The sequence below is a fragment of the Chionomys nivalis genome, chromosome 20 (genome assembly GCF_950005125.1).
Source record: "Chionomys nivalis chromosome 20, mChiNiv1.1, whole genome shotgun sequence".
NCBI lineage: Eukaryota > Metazoa > Chordata > Mammalia > Rodentia > Cricetidae > Chionomys > Chionomys nivalis.
In genome coordinates, this window is record NC_080105.1 from 57,654,783 (window position 1) to 57,670,066 (window position 15,284).

Sequence of the window (15,284 nt, forward strand, 5' to 3'; positions counted from 1 at the left end):
GTACAGCCTCTTCTATATTTTGGTAGACACACGCAAGAAACTGGAAGGCAGTCTGCTCTTGTATTCCCAAGAAACAAAGCAGTGCATATCCATTCCCAAGGCACTTGGCATAACTCTTCATAGCAGTTTTAGAAATGGAACCTTTAGTCCTAAGTCTATTTGGAATAAACACACTAACAATTAGTGTAAAACAAAGCAAGTTCAAAGTCTACAAATACACAGTGGAAATGTTCTGGTCCTGGGAGAATAAGAGAAGTTACAGTTTATCATTTGCAGACTCAGAACCTTGGGAACAATCAGATCCATAGGGTAAGATACTAAGTCTTCGTCTTCTAATTCAATTGTCCGGAAGTTCCTTTACATTCATCCAAAAAGATGGTTGTAAAGAGGAAAAATAGCAGGATGTCTCACAGACAACCAACAATCACACTATAAACTGTAAACTGTGCTCACACTGACTTGTCGTTATCCTAAACCTTTCTTTCCGTGGCTTCTCAACCACTTGTAACCTTGGAAGCTACCTATCTTAGTCAGCATTAACTGTTAACTTGACACAGCCTAAAGGCACCTGAAAAAAAAGTCTCAGTTGAGTAACTGTCTTTATCAGTGGTCTGTGAGGGACTGTCTTCCTTAGTAGAGTCCAGCCCACCATGAGTGTCATTTCTTGGTCAAGTGGCCCTGGGCTGTGCTGAAACCTGGCTAAGCATGAACCAGCGAGCCAGCCAGACATCAAGCTGCGTTCCTCCACAGTCTCTGCTTCAGATTCCTGCCTTGAGTTTCTGCCTTGATGTCCCTCCGAGATAAACTGAGACATGGAATTGAGATGAAACCAGCCCTTCTCTCCCCTAAATTGTTTTTGGTCATGTTGGTTGTCACAGCAACAGAAAGGCGGCCAGGCCAGCATCCTATCTGTTAGTTCCTTCTGGTAGAATGTGGGTATCTTTCCATTTCAGTAAGACAGTGCTTTTCAGAAAGAAGAGATTGCACTAAGCAAACGTAAGAACAAGGAAACTCCTACCTTGCTAAGTTCTAGGTAATTCTTGTTCACGCCAATCATCGAAGAGGCAGCTCTCTTACTGAGTATGGTGGATTTGTGTCCTCGGAATTTAAATGATGGGTAGGAAGATATGAGCGATCCTGTTTGTGACAGTTTTGACTGGAACAAATGACTGATCACAACATTTTCACTCGCTAGGAGATAAACAGATGAACATCGTAAGTGGCATTAAAATCACTGCCAAACGTTAGGCTCACTCTCCATGGAAGCGCCCCTCCCCCATTCTGTGTGTCCAGAGTCACTGCTATTGGACACTGGGGACTTCTTTGTCCTGGGCTCTATGTTGTCTCCACCCGCATTTGCTTCTCCTGGCCGATGGAGGCTCTCATTGTCCTTGGCTTGAGCCTTGACCAGAGCTTTCCTACCTGAGCTTGTGACTCATGGCTCTCTAAGGAATACATATCCTCCTGTCTGGGTTGTCAGCCCTGAATCTTACCAGCTTGCACCTGAAAGGCTTTTGTGCACTTGACACTATTGTAAAAACATGAGTTTTGGGCTGCAATTCCTTCCCCATTGCAAGAAAATAACTACCCTATCTAGAAGACATTTCACCATGTGAACCCTGTCAGAGAAGTATTTAAACACTCGCCCTCTTTGGTTGCATCTGTCATTAGGTTAAAGTGGCCAAAAAGCCCCTCTGAGTTCAGCTACAGTGGTGAGGTGACCCATTCTGACACCAGACTATTCAGATCTGATGGTCTGCTGTCAGGAGATCTTGCCCAGCTACTCAAGGGACAGTCAGACCTCCAGCAGGTGGGTTTTGGATTATGAATATTTTGAATAACATAAAACAATAATGTATGTGTTGGCTAAGGATCTGGGTGGTGCCTTCTGCTTCTAGTGTGCCTATGTAGGATACCTTCTGAGCTCAAGTGGCTTTTTAAAAACACTATGAAAATGACAGTGGCCACATCTTGAAGATTACTGCAAAATTTAAATTTGAAATAATTTATGTAACTTCTTAGGATCATGTTCAGCCTATCAGACACTTAGTGTTCAGCAGCAAAGTGTGTTTGTTTCTACGTTTTCCACACACAAAACAGCAAACCACGCACATATGTATATGGTGTGTATACATGCTGTGTGTGTGTAATATCTTCAATGGAAATTCACTGCATTAGTGAACAAGAAGGGAAACAGCACTATCAGAGAAGGGAGTGAGACAATGGAAGAAACAGTCAAGAGGGGATGCTGGAATTCTGGGTGAAAATCACAGGCATCAGAATAAATGTGTTACCTTTAGTACATACCTACACATACACACATCATCTAAATGTATACATGAGACTTCCTGGGTACTAAACATGCCTAATCAAAATGCAGCCACAGTAATAAGAGCTCACCCAAGCCCTGGCCTTGGCACTGCCAGTTCTTCAGCAGAACTAATTGCTGATTCAGCACTGCAGTGGAGATGATGATTCACTGGAGAGGTTTGGGAAGGCCAATGGTCAGCAAGTGCTGAGCATCGGGGAGCCTATCCAAAAGAGGTGGGTGTTGACCAGACTGGGATCTGATAGCCACACCTTATCCTACTAATAAAGGGCTAATTAATAAAGGGAAAGAGGGGCTTTTAGAATAGAATACCACTGCTGACGGAAAACCCTTCGTGGCTCTTAGAGAAAATCATTGGGTAGAATTGTGATGGGACAGAGGGCTTCTTCAGTCTCACAGTGCTTTCTCACAGATTGCAAACCAACAACAAAGAAAATGTAACCAGGAGACACCAAAGGCCCCTTATTCCAGCAGAGTAGGTGAACGCTACCAGGGATAAGTCAGACCACCACCTCCTGGAGATCAGTGCACAAAGGATCCCTTTCTTCCATGGGATTCCAGCCTCTCATATAAGAGAACACCAACTGACCCTGATCCCTTGCTCAAAACCAGCAGCTTGGGCATTGCTCAGAGGGGTGCTGAGAAGTGGGAGCACTGCCTAAGGGTAAAAGTGATGAAGCAGAAATGGGAGAAAACTGTAGAAAAGACATTCGTGGTAGAACGACAGCGGTGCATTCTGCTCCCCGCGGGCGTGGCATCAATGAGTAAACTTTTGATAATTTACTGAGTCCATGGAAGATGATCTCCTGATGTCCAGGAAGGGCACTGAGGTGCTTAGACATGGAGAGGAAAAATGTTCCAGAAAACACAAGAAGAGATAGAAGGAGAGGTAAAGACAGAAAAAGCATTTGGGAATTCTAATTTTTTAAGACATTTAAGTTTAAAAGTTTTTTTTAAAACTACCTTAAGATAATAATGTAAACAATAGGCACTACCCATTTAAAGATATATAAATTGAAAATTATAATTGAACAATTACATGTAATTGAATAATTATTATATGTATTTAAAGTGTGTGTGTGTGTGTGTGAGAGAGAGAGACAGGGCCCATATATAAATGATAAAAATGTCATTCTTCTAACAGGTGAGGGATGAAGCACATTAAATAAATTGAAAACACTATATATAAACACAGGCCACAACATATATTTTTTGCCCCATTTCTCTAAGTCACAGGGTCAGACCGCATGATTAAGAGCAGGAACTGGCATCTTTCTGCCACAAATGAGGGCCTCATGGGACATCCTGTCAGCCCCCTGGCCATGGCTGTGTGAGCTCCAGCAGAAAGTAGACATGCAGGCATCCCGCCTGTGTCTGCCTCTCAGGGCTGGGTGAGTAAATCTCCAGGAAGAAGCAGTTTTCTTTCCCTGTACTCTTAGGCTCAGATGGGTAGAATCCCCCTTACTTTACTCAAAGGTAGACGCCTATCTTCCTCAAAAGAGGGCCCTTCCCACCTCCCTCAAAGATAGACTTTCCCCAAAGTTAAACCTCCAACTTGCTTGACAGGGTTTCCCACTGCGAAGAGGGCTATACTGGAGGTCCTTGTTTATCAGCTAAATGTCCTTATAATTACTATCCATGGCATCGTCATAGCCTGCAGGTTCTCAGAACACCATCACAGCCAGGCTTCTTTTGCTGGCACGATACAATAGGTGAGTAACTACAGTTTGTAGGTCAAGCACAGCCACCACATATGCCTGGGCGCACTGCTCCCAGCGCAGTTCTGTGTACGCTTGCATGGTCTATAGCTGCTGCCCTGTTGTTCCCGCAGCGCCAGTTCACTGCAAGGAGGCCTTATGGTTCCCGAAGCCTGACACACCTCCTGTGTTCTCCACAGAAAGCACGTACCACCTGACATACAAATCACAAACGTGCCAAAGCATACTGTGAATTTAGTCTTCCTGCTGAGAACTAAACAACAGTCACCCATGTTTTCTTGGAATCAAATTAACATGTTAACGAGTGCAAGCAACAGGAAAAAAATGAAAATATGGGCGCTCTATAAGATAAGCCAGATTAAGACAGCCCTGGTCATCCTTTCCTCATTCTAACTATGCACATATGTGCCCTAATATTGCAAAATACCTGAATGAAATCAAGATCGTGATGTTTATGCCATGCTCTGTGTGTCTGACCTTCACATAGAGACCCAAAGGGAAGCGCCTCAATAGTGAAAGCCGAAATAATTGCCATGGGAGGGTTGGCAGCTGCTTCCTAGCAGGTGAGAAAGCATGAGCGTGTCAAGCCTCCCTTTCCCTGTGGTTTCTTCATCTCCTGCAGGGTCTCGGCCCAGAGAGCTCACAATAGCTATATGGCTGAGAGACCAGTAGAGAGAGTCACTGTGTAAACAGTGCGTCATGATTATGGAGCCGTGACGTGGACAGGGACGTCCCGAGTCAGTGGTGATGCAGGCGTCTGTTCTTCAGTTCAAAGCATTGACCTACTTCACTGAGTCTGAAGTGTCCTTCCAGAAAAGACAGATGGCCCTGCCTCAGCCAGAGACTTAACCCTACTTTTAAGAGGCTACCGGAAAAACATGAATCACTAAGAAAGGGATTACTAGAATAGATAGAATTACACGTGTGTGATTATGGCATGCAATTAGATTATAGTGTTACATATTGTACAGAATTATAGTTGATATGTGTACATAAAATATTAATACCCACTAAATAGGAGTCTAGATATGTGTACGTATTTATATGTATATATGTATTTCTACATGTACACATTGATCAGATTTCTACTTAGTGGGCATTAATACTTCATAACTGAATGTACATAAAAATAAAATACCACTCTAATTGAGACCTGGGGTCATCTTTAGTAATGGAATTCACCCTGCTGTGGTCTAAATCGGCTCGGGAGCCACATACGTCTTCATTAGTCTCCATGGACACGCTCTTCCATATTCATGCGCTGACACAGGAAGGGTGTTTTCCTTGCCTGCCCACCAAAAGCTTAGCCAAATCTGGGTTTCTGCTGAACTCCAAATTAGGCTGTAATCAACGTGCAGTGTGGCAACATACTCGTTATCCCAAATGCTAGAGAGTAAATGACGTTCCAATTGCCCTTTAGATGATAGCACATTTTACAGGAAATCACCCTGAGATCAAGAAATAAGTGTCGGGAGAAAACCGACTCACTTTTCATGACGAACAGGAGGTTCTGCGAAAGGCTGTCCTTATTTCTCTCAACCGCGCCTCCAATTTCATACATTACCTGTAACGAGACAAAAATCACAAAATCACTTCATGATAAAAGGCGACTCGATTGAGTCACCTTGGATCTTTAAAGGCCCCTGCGTGAGGCACCGTCAGGAAGTTCACATTCCATGGAAGGGTGAAGCTGGTTGTCCTGCTGCCCATGGCCGGAACAGAACATGTGAGCTGGGTATCATGAACATTCACTGGACAGACATTGCCAAGTGTTAGCATCTTCATCTACTCTAGGGAGACTATTCTCAACAGGGCTGGTCATGACCAGACGGGACCCTCATCAGAAAGTAGATATACACACATACACATATACACACAAACACACATATACACACACATGCATGCCTAGCATGCATGTATGCATGTATTTTACACAGTGGACCGTGTTGTTGAACATTCCATAGTGAAAGACTCCTGGGCGTGATAAAGGATCACTCAATCCATAACTAAAATGGAGGTAAGACAGAACCCTAGCTTCTCTGTGCTTCCTGTGTTAGGGAGGTTGGGCTGGTGACACCACATAGACAGACCACTTCATCTTTTCAAACATCTGGGGCTTTGATGAGCCCCTTTAAAATGTCCACTTGGACTTTGTTGAGCCTCTATAATGTCCCCAAGTTCCAATTTAAAATTTTCAGGATGGTGGTACGTACTGTCTCACGTTGCCAAGTCGGTGACAGAACGCGAGGGAACACCTTTGCGGATGGTCCAAAAGTTAAGACAGAAAGGCTTACGTGCTGAGTCAGCATCTGACCGGACCTGGCTGTCACTTGGCTGTCACTTCTTCAACCCATTTTTAGAAAATTAATGGCAGATGAACTCACCTTCTCCTGGCATAACCTCCAATGTCTCTGAGAAATAGGTGCTGCTTTGGGCTTGCTTCCCAGACCCCCTAAGCATCCTTCCAGATACCTGCGACATTTCTGTGAAGATTGTGTCTGCATTCCCCTCTCCCAACATCCCTCTTCCTGGCTTCACATGTTCCAGATGCAGACAATTGGCAGTACTCCAAGACCAGGTATTTAAGCCACAGCCCTCCCATGGGACAGCCCATGGCATCTCCTCACTCGCTCTGAGCTTGTCCCACCTTCCTGGTATTCCCCAACTCCTCCAGAGCTCTGAGGGGCTGTTTCTCTAACTCCCCCCAGGCCCTGGACCTCAGGCTGACCACAGGAGCACTGACTGGCACTGGACTGCTTCCATACCCCTGACTGTGACAGCAGGGACAGGGCAGCCCTCGTCCTCTGCGCCCACCACCGCACGCTGAGGTTTCAGATCAGTCCTGCTTGCTCAGTTTCCCGACTCACTTCTTGATGACATCACATCACCGTACACCCTGGAACTGTCAGAAATATTTTTTGCTGGTCTTCAAGTTCCCAGCACCATTTCTAATTTCTCTCATTCTTAGCAGCTGACTGTATTTCTTGCTTTCAGGGAAAGACTAAGACTCTCTTACATGAAAACATCTCTGGGCTCTAATTTCCTTTCCAAATAGCTCTTCATTTCATCTTCTGCATATTGTGAAGATGGAGAGCTTTAATGACCAGGATGTCCGCCCCAGGATTGCCCCTGCCTTCTGGCAGTGACTAAAGCCCCTGCATTTGTCTCCTCAGTTCCCACTTTTTAGACTTAGTAATTCATACTAGTGAAAAGTACTACTGCTTATTATCATAATTAAAATAATAAAAAGATCAAAAGTTCAGTTCTTCTTTCTACTTTCTCAGCTGAGTTTATGCCAACTCCGCTGTTAGAGGGGAATGCCATTTACACAGAAGCCCTAGGCCTCTGGGGTATAGTTATCTTTATTATATGGTTCTAGTCTATAATACCAGTCTATTACCTGCATGAGAATCTAATGATTCCAAATGAAACACACACACACATACACATTTATAAACACAGGCACGCACATACACGCATGTGCACGCATAAACAAGACTAAACTGATTTTCTGAGAACACATTTATTTTCTTTCTTGTTTCTGTCATGGCTTACGTCTTCTTCTGACCTCCATGACAAGATGGCTACCATGTACCTATGTAGTGCCTACCTGTTTGTTGGCCAGTTCACTCTCCACAGCAGCTAGCAAGTGCCTCATCCATCTGGTACAATGACTCTGTAGTGAAAACGACAAGTGGCTTTGCTGCATTGTGACTGAGAAGACCATGGCACAGAATGGCCTTCTTAAGATTATACAGGTTTTGCCATCATGAAGTCGTGAGGTTGTGGGATCTGCTAAGTTTTCACACATAATATCCTGGTTTACAGATCTAGAGTCAAGGCCGGAGGTCTTTACTAAAACTGAAGCTCACAGTTTCCCTAATGCATACTTTACCAGCTACATTCTCAAGAAAAAATATAAAACACACACACACATATTCACACACATCAGCATTCAATGATGACTTGATATTTATAGGTAGGAAGAATAGAGTGTGTGGCTAGCAGAATTCATCTTATGGCAAGCATTTTTGCATTAAACATTACATCACCTTGTAGGCTTTTTTTTCCCCTGCAAATTTACTAAGCCTCTAAGTACTTTTCAGGGGGACAAAGCACATTCTATAAAGTTCCCCAACCGTAAAACTTCTGACCAAAGCTCTAAGAAATGGATAGATTCAGTACAGATATGATTTGAGTAAGTATTTTAGCCTAAACACTGGACACTACCATAAACAATATAGTAATACAAGGGGCCTAGCTGTTTCTTATGATTGGCAGGGTATGGATTCTCCAAACTTAGATTCAAATAATTTCTCTAATCTCAAATCTGAAATCAAGTATTTTATATGGCATATTTTATGCGATAATATATGGGATATTTTAGTGGGAAATGGTGTTAGACATGGTCATCCATACCCAGGGCAGCACAACAGCCTGTCATTTTGGGGATAGCGTCTATGCATTTTGCAAAGGACATACAATACATGCATCTGCATACAATGTGAGCATGTATGTAGACACACAAGACACATGTTGAAATATATCCTTTAAGGCTAAAGAACAACCAGACCCTGAATTTGGTTTCTTAATGAAGAGAGCTAATTCCATTTAACGAGTCTGCAGCTGGCATTGCAAGCTCCATCTAATACTGCACGGATGCTGCCATTGTGAGCACACAGCAGGAAAACTGCCTGAGCAGGGCCTGAACTTTAAAGAGAACAAAAAGAAAGGAAGGAAGGAAGATGTGAGGGTAGGACAGTTGGTAAGAAGGGGGCTGGCCAGAATGAGGAGGATGAAAAAGAGGTGCATGTGATCACAGGCCCTGTGTTCAAGACAGAAATATCACAAATAAAGTCTAAATACAAGGTGCCCATGCATGACCATGTTTGTGGCATGAACAGTGTCTTCCTGTCTTTTAAATATTACAGCTTACTACTTTAAATTTAGGGTTCCTGGAGTCCCATGGTTTGGTAAAGGAGAATATAGGTAAGTTCTATGTGTCTCTAACCGGTTTCCTTCCAGGGCAGGATCCTGTAGTATAATCAACACTGGGAAATTGACCAATGCAGTGAAACTATCGAGCATTACACCAGCATAGAGCCATGTGTGTTCAGAGTTTCCTTTGATATACCCTTCCCATAGCTTAGTCCGTTCGTATGTCTATTCTTGGTTCCTTGTTTGGTGGAGCCCTCTGCCTGCTGCCACTGTCTGAAAGACAAAGCTTTGATATGTCATGGGAAGCGCAGTCAGCTGATTCTTCCCACTTCACTTTTTTTTTTTTCTTTTTCGAGACAGGGTTTCTCTGTGGTTTTGGAGCCTGCCCACTTCACTCTTTACAAACCTCATTGTAGCAACTTAAGCGTCATTGTAGCGATTTAAGCATCATTGTAGCAACTTTAGCGTCATTGTAGCAACTTAAGTGCCATTGTAGCAATTTAAGCGTCATTAGCGTCATTGTAGCAACTTAAGCGCCATTGTAGCAATTTAAGCGTCATTAGCGTCATTGTAGCAACTTAAGCGTCTTTGTAGCAACTTAAGCGTCTTTGTAGCAACTTAGGTGCCTGAACCCTTTCCTTACAGGTTTGGCAGTGAGGTGGACTGTGCTTCTGTGTTCCTGTTTAGCACTGGCGTCACCACAGGCTTGCTCTCTCTCTCTCTCTCTCTCTCTCTCTCTCTCTCTCTCTCTCTCTCTCTCTCTCTCTCCCTCCCTCCTTCTCTCCCTCCCTCCTCACCCCCCCCCACACACATACACAGTGAGAGCTGACAACTCTCTGCAGTGCCTTCTATCCATGAACACGGTACGCTTCTCCTGTTTGGACTCTGACTTCCTCTATAATCATTTTGTGCTTTTCAGGGTACTCTTTCTATATATCGTTTAGGAGCGTTTCTTATTACCTATACATTTTACTGCTTTTTGAGTGCCTATGAATCCTATCCTGTTTAATTTCGGTGTCCACTACTGATTTAAGAATACAAAAAAATGTTTAAGCTTTTCTTCTATCTCTTTAAAATGTTTAATCACTTGCAGATTTCAGACGTGAGTACTGTACATCTCCACCCTTCCCCCCACAACTCTTCCCACATTCCTCCCTACACCACCTCTCCACTTTGTAGCCTCTTCTTTGCTATTGTTACATCATATGTCCTGGCTGAACTTCCTATTTCTGTGTGCTTTTTTTTCTTCTTAGTGGATTCCTTGTGATTTTGTCCACTGATACGTATGCCGTGTGTAAGCAGGGATAGGTGGTTTTTTTTCTCCAATCTATCAGGAATTTATTTCCCTTCTTACTTCGCTAAATTCACTAAAACCTCCAGTGAACCTGCAGTGGTGACAGCCAGCATATTTGCCGGCCTCCTGATCTTAGGAGGAGAGCACCCTGTTTCTACGGTTACATAGAACATGAGCAATGGGAGCTGTGGGTGCTCTTTCACAGGTGAGCCATCTCCTCCAGGGCCGTCTTCTTGAGAATCACATATGATACTGGCATGGACTTCTCTGCTGTGGGCTGTGGGTGCTCTTCCTGGGGCCAACACCATTTCCTCCACGACTGTTTTCTTAGAATGTTTCTTGTATGTTGAAATTTACCAAATGCCTTTTCCGTATTCATTGATACAATGACATGATTTTTCTCCTTTAGCTTATTAGTGTCCTGGATTACCTTGAATGATTTTCAAATATTGAAAGTACTTACATTTTGGAAAATATTAACTGACCATGGTAATTGTGTGTGTGTGTATGTACCACAAATTGCTAAGTTCAGTTTTTGAGTGCATCTCCAATTCTGTTCTTGAGTGACAGTTTCCTGGTGAACCTGTGTTCTAGCTTTTGTCTGGTTTTGGAATGGGGCAGTTAGCTTTGTAAAAGAAATCAGAAAGCACTCTGTCTTATATTTTTTGGATCAGACTGCATGGAGTCGGTACTAATTTTCTTTTAAGCATTTGGTAGAATTCTCCAGTTAAGCCATCTGTAAGAAAGAGATTTCTTTTTTGGGAATTTTGAATTTTCAAATTCCTTTCCTTGACTGGCCTGCTGGGACGATCTGCTTCACTGGGGTGAGCTGAGGTAGCTGCGCTTTCTGAGGAACCAGTCCATTTTAGCCTAACCATCAAATCGAGTGCAGTTGCTTGTGTTCCCTTTTGATCTTCTGAATGCTGGCAGGGACACAGAGATTCTTTTTGGCTTATTCCTGATATTGTTATTTATATCCTTTTATGGTCAACCTTACTAGAGGTTTTTTGTTTTTATCCATGTGTTCAAGGGACTGTTTCTTTTTAAAAAAAGATTTATTTTGATTATTTTTAATTATGTTCAGATGCATGTGTCTCTGCATGTGCATGCAGGAGTTCACAGAAGACAGAGGCATTGGACGCTCTGGGCCTAGAGCTACAGAAGGTTGTGAGCCACCTCGTGTGGGTTCTGGGGACTGAATCCAGATTCTCTGGAAGAGAAGCAAGGGCTCTTAGCTGCTCAGCCTTCTCCCCAGATGAAAGTTGTTTACTTCAGACTGATTTTCAGTTTATATTTTTTTTAAAAAAATAAATTTGTCATACAATATATTTTGATCATGTTTTTCCTTTTCCGTCAACTCCTCCCTGAGCCTTTCCACCTCCTCCTACACTTGTTTCATGATCTTTTACCCCTTTTTCCTCAAAAATAAAATAAGAAACAGACAAAAAATCAAAATAAATTCCTCCATTCTTGAGATTAAAATTTAGATTTCAGAATTTCTCTATTCCAGAGTAGATGAGCATTTGATGTTTACATAGACTTTCCTGTTGTGTTAACTGGTGATATCTTGTGCTTTCATTTTCAGTCAGCTACATATATATATATATATATATATATATATATATATATATTTCCATGTATTAATTCTCATGTATGTGTGTGTGTGTGTGTGTAAATGCTTATGTGCACATACACAAAAATTCTCTCTGGACTCTCCCCTGTCGCTTTTGCATGTGTTATTTAGGGTTTACTCTTTGGTGGCAGGGTATCTATGGGTGCTGTTTAGTGGCAGCGTATCTAGGGGGTACAATTTAGAGGCAGGGTATCTAGGGGTGCTATTTAGAGGCAGGGTATCTGGGGGTGCTATTTAGTGGCAGGGTATCTAAGGGCACTTTTTACCCTCCAAGTATCTGGAGGATTTCCTTCCATTCTTTTCTAGTTCATGGCCAGCTGAATACTATCACAGATGGTGAGCCTCCTCTCTATCCCTCCCATACTTTAGAACTGGTCGAGTTTCAGCTTGGGGTCCAGCACGTGATCTACACTCATGAATTTTTCCCAGTTCCTAGAACATGTGAGCCATGCCTCAGGCAGCCCAAGGATCCTAAGAATGCTGCTGTGTCCTGCTGGCTGTTGGTCCCTGTTACACAGTAGTTCTCAAAGTCCCTGAGAAGGATGAGCTGAGCCTTCCACTTGGCCTTCTTTCTCTCGTCCTCCTCTGACACCTCTGAGCAGGGAGGCAGGTCCAACCTCTCTGCCACCCATGGCAGCATCAGCCTAGTTCCCTCGAACCTCTTCAACATTTCCTTGGTGCTAGATGCCCTCCTTCTGGCCTCAGTCAGCTGCTACCTCCCCAGGCTGCCTGCCCAACAGGAAGGCTCACACTGTCTTTAAGTTTTGTCAGGTGAAAGTCATTTACAACTGTGTCTAAACAGAACAGACCTCCCAGGAAGGCTACTCATAAAAGGCGGCAGCCACTGTAGCTTGCCAAGAGAAATGCCACAGGCAAGAGCGGCCATCAGCCCAAGGCAACACATTCACATGTCAAAGACACAAAGTGAACTTACAGGGGACCAGGAGGTGCAGGAAGTCTGTGGCCATCAGGGAGTCTATGGGGACCTTGGAGACCAGGGAGCCTGTGGGAATAAGGGAATCTATGGGGACCCTGGAGACCAGGGAGTCTGTGGGCATCAGGGAGTCTGTGGGGACCTTGGAGACCAGGGGGCCTGTGGGCATCAGGCCACTGTGTTCCAGACAATGTAAAAGAAGGCAACCTCAAAACCCCAGCAAAGTGGACAGGTTTCTATGAAAGTAAAAATCTATCATAGAAACTACACATAGCTTAGCAACTGGTTGTCAGGGGAACAGAAAACAATCTGTTCTCACCATGGCAGCACCCACCTGGGGCAGCAGAGAACAGGTTTTAGGCAGAAGGCTTTCCTGGGCCATTAAGACAGCTGTTCTGCACAGGGCTCTGCTTCTATTGTTTATTACTTGGGAGACAAAAGGAGAGATGTGGGAAAAGCAAAAGAGGGAGGCCAGGTTAATGCCCTCTTTTCCTCCTACAATGGGTCCTCGGATCTTCTTGGCTTCTCCCTCCTAAAGCCTGAAAGACAGGCTTCATGCTATGAGTGCCCGTCATGCGGTGTCATGCAGTGCCTCTCATGCGTGTAATAGAGAAATTTATATGCACACAGCCCAGAACAAAAAATCTTTAAGGAAATCGCCGTGTATTCAAAATTTTCTCTTTGGAATGATTCTTCTCAATAAAATTACTCAAAAGAAAACTTAGCATTCTGCTTCCGATTCAGCTGCGAGCAATAGTAGTTAAGCCACGCTGTGATGGTGCCAGGCAGAGGGTAGGGCGGCAGCCAGGGAGCCACTGAAACAAGCTGCTTGGTCGCACAGACTCACTATAATAGTCCCGCACCATGATAAATACAATTAAAAGATAAACTGTGTGAGGTATACACAAAAAGCAGGGGGGTAAAAAAGTCTCACCATGGCTGCAAACCACAGCTCATCAACCTGCCCGCTTTCCTGGCTCCACAGTGAAAATAAAAGTCAGAAAACACTGACACATGTGCACTTTCCTCCTAAGTGATGGCTATCAAGCTGGAGCTCGGCTCATTACTAAGGAAACAAAAAATAAGGCAAGAGAGAGCCTCAGTCATAGCTCCATCTACTCACACAGTATAGTTCCCTGAATTCTCTTATCAAGAGCAGCTGGCTGCCTTCCTTTGGGGAAGAAGTTTGGGCAGGGTCAGCCTGTACCGGTTGCCTGCTCGGCCTGTGTGAACCCTGGGACCAGTGGGAAAACCCGACCCTAAGTGCCAACGATGTGGCTGGCACAGTCAGCGTTTCTAAAAATAGGGTTTCCAGATTTCCCACCAGCCAGAGTCTTCATTTATATTTATTCACATGAAGGCATATCCTCCAGATCTCTCCAAACTCCACCATCACTGCTTCGAGGAGGCAGGCCAGAGAAACACAGTTGCCACTCCCTCACCAGTTGGTTCCAATGCATAGTAAAGGCAGAGATCCAGGCTGAGAGAAAACGAAACCAGTGAATGAGTGATGAAATCCAAGTGAGCGTTAGCAAGGGAGTGTGAGATGTAAGAATTAGTTAATAAGAAGCTGAGCTACTAGGCCAACCAGTTTAGAATTAATGTAGACCTTTGTGTGTTTCTTTGGGACTGAATGGCTGCAAGACTAGGTGGGACAGAAACCTCTATCAACAAATGGCACCAATGTGGACAACTAAATCCACTTAAAACCTGAGAGAGCTTGGAAAGTAATTCTAGACACAAAAGAACAGGGTTAAGCACGGCTTCTTGGTAGCAGCATTTTCTCAGGTGGGCTGTGTTTGCTAGAGGCAAGCATGTTTTGTTTAAGTGAGGCTTCCTGACTCAGCTTTAGCTGCAAAAACCTTGCAGCTCTTTTAAGAGGCCCTACCATCAAACACTTAAATGGTGTTGATGAATAGCCAACATCATGCTTCTTGGTGGTGGCAGGGACCTTGAAACTCCATAGAGTTGTGGAAATAAACATGACTCCTGGCAGTACCTCTGCCATGAAGCCAGACTCTCTGAAAGCTAAGGAATCGGTGGATCCAGCTGACAAAGCCACAGCTTTAATCCTAGTCATATGGCTTAACAAATTAAAGACTCATGTAGTCAGAAAAAGAGAGATATACAGTAAAGATAGATTCAGATGAAGAAAACCTCTAAATGATTCACAGTGTCTTTAAAAATATATGTAGACTTGGGAGAGAAAAGAAAAAGGATAAAGTTCTTAAAATAAAAAGAGAGAGGGAGAGAGAGAAGTTGGGTGTGGTGGCACACATCTTTAATCTCAGCACTTGGGAAGCAGAGGCAGGCAGATCTCTGTGAGTTCAAGGACAGCTTGGTCTACGGAGTGAGTTCCAGTACAGCCAAAGATACACAGAGAAACTTTGTGTCAAAAAGCCAAAATTTAGAAATAAAATAAAAGAAATAGAGGTTAA

The 15,284-nt window shown here is 43.7% G+C and overlaps 1 protein-coding gene across 3 annotated transcripts in view; it reads right to left on the bottom strand.

Annotated features, from left to right (window-relative positions):
- Myo16 (myosin XVI) overlaps positions 1 to 15,284 on the bottom strand; it is a 420,999-nt gene that overhangs the window by 121,529 nt on the left and 284,186 nt on the right. For all 3 annotated transcript variants that reach the window (XM_057752554.1, XM_057752553.1, XM_057752552.1), the window contains 2 exons: positions 5,536 to 5,611; positions 1,019 to 1,191 (listed from right to left, as the gene is read on the bottom strand). In XM_057752554.1, coding sequence (XP_057608537.1) covers positions 1,019 to 1,191; positions 5,536 to 5,611 — 249 coding nt within the window. The remainder of the gene's footprint in view (positions 1 to 1,018; positions 1,192 to 5,535; positions 5,612 to 15,284) is intronic.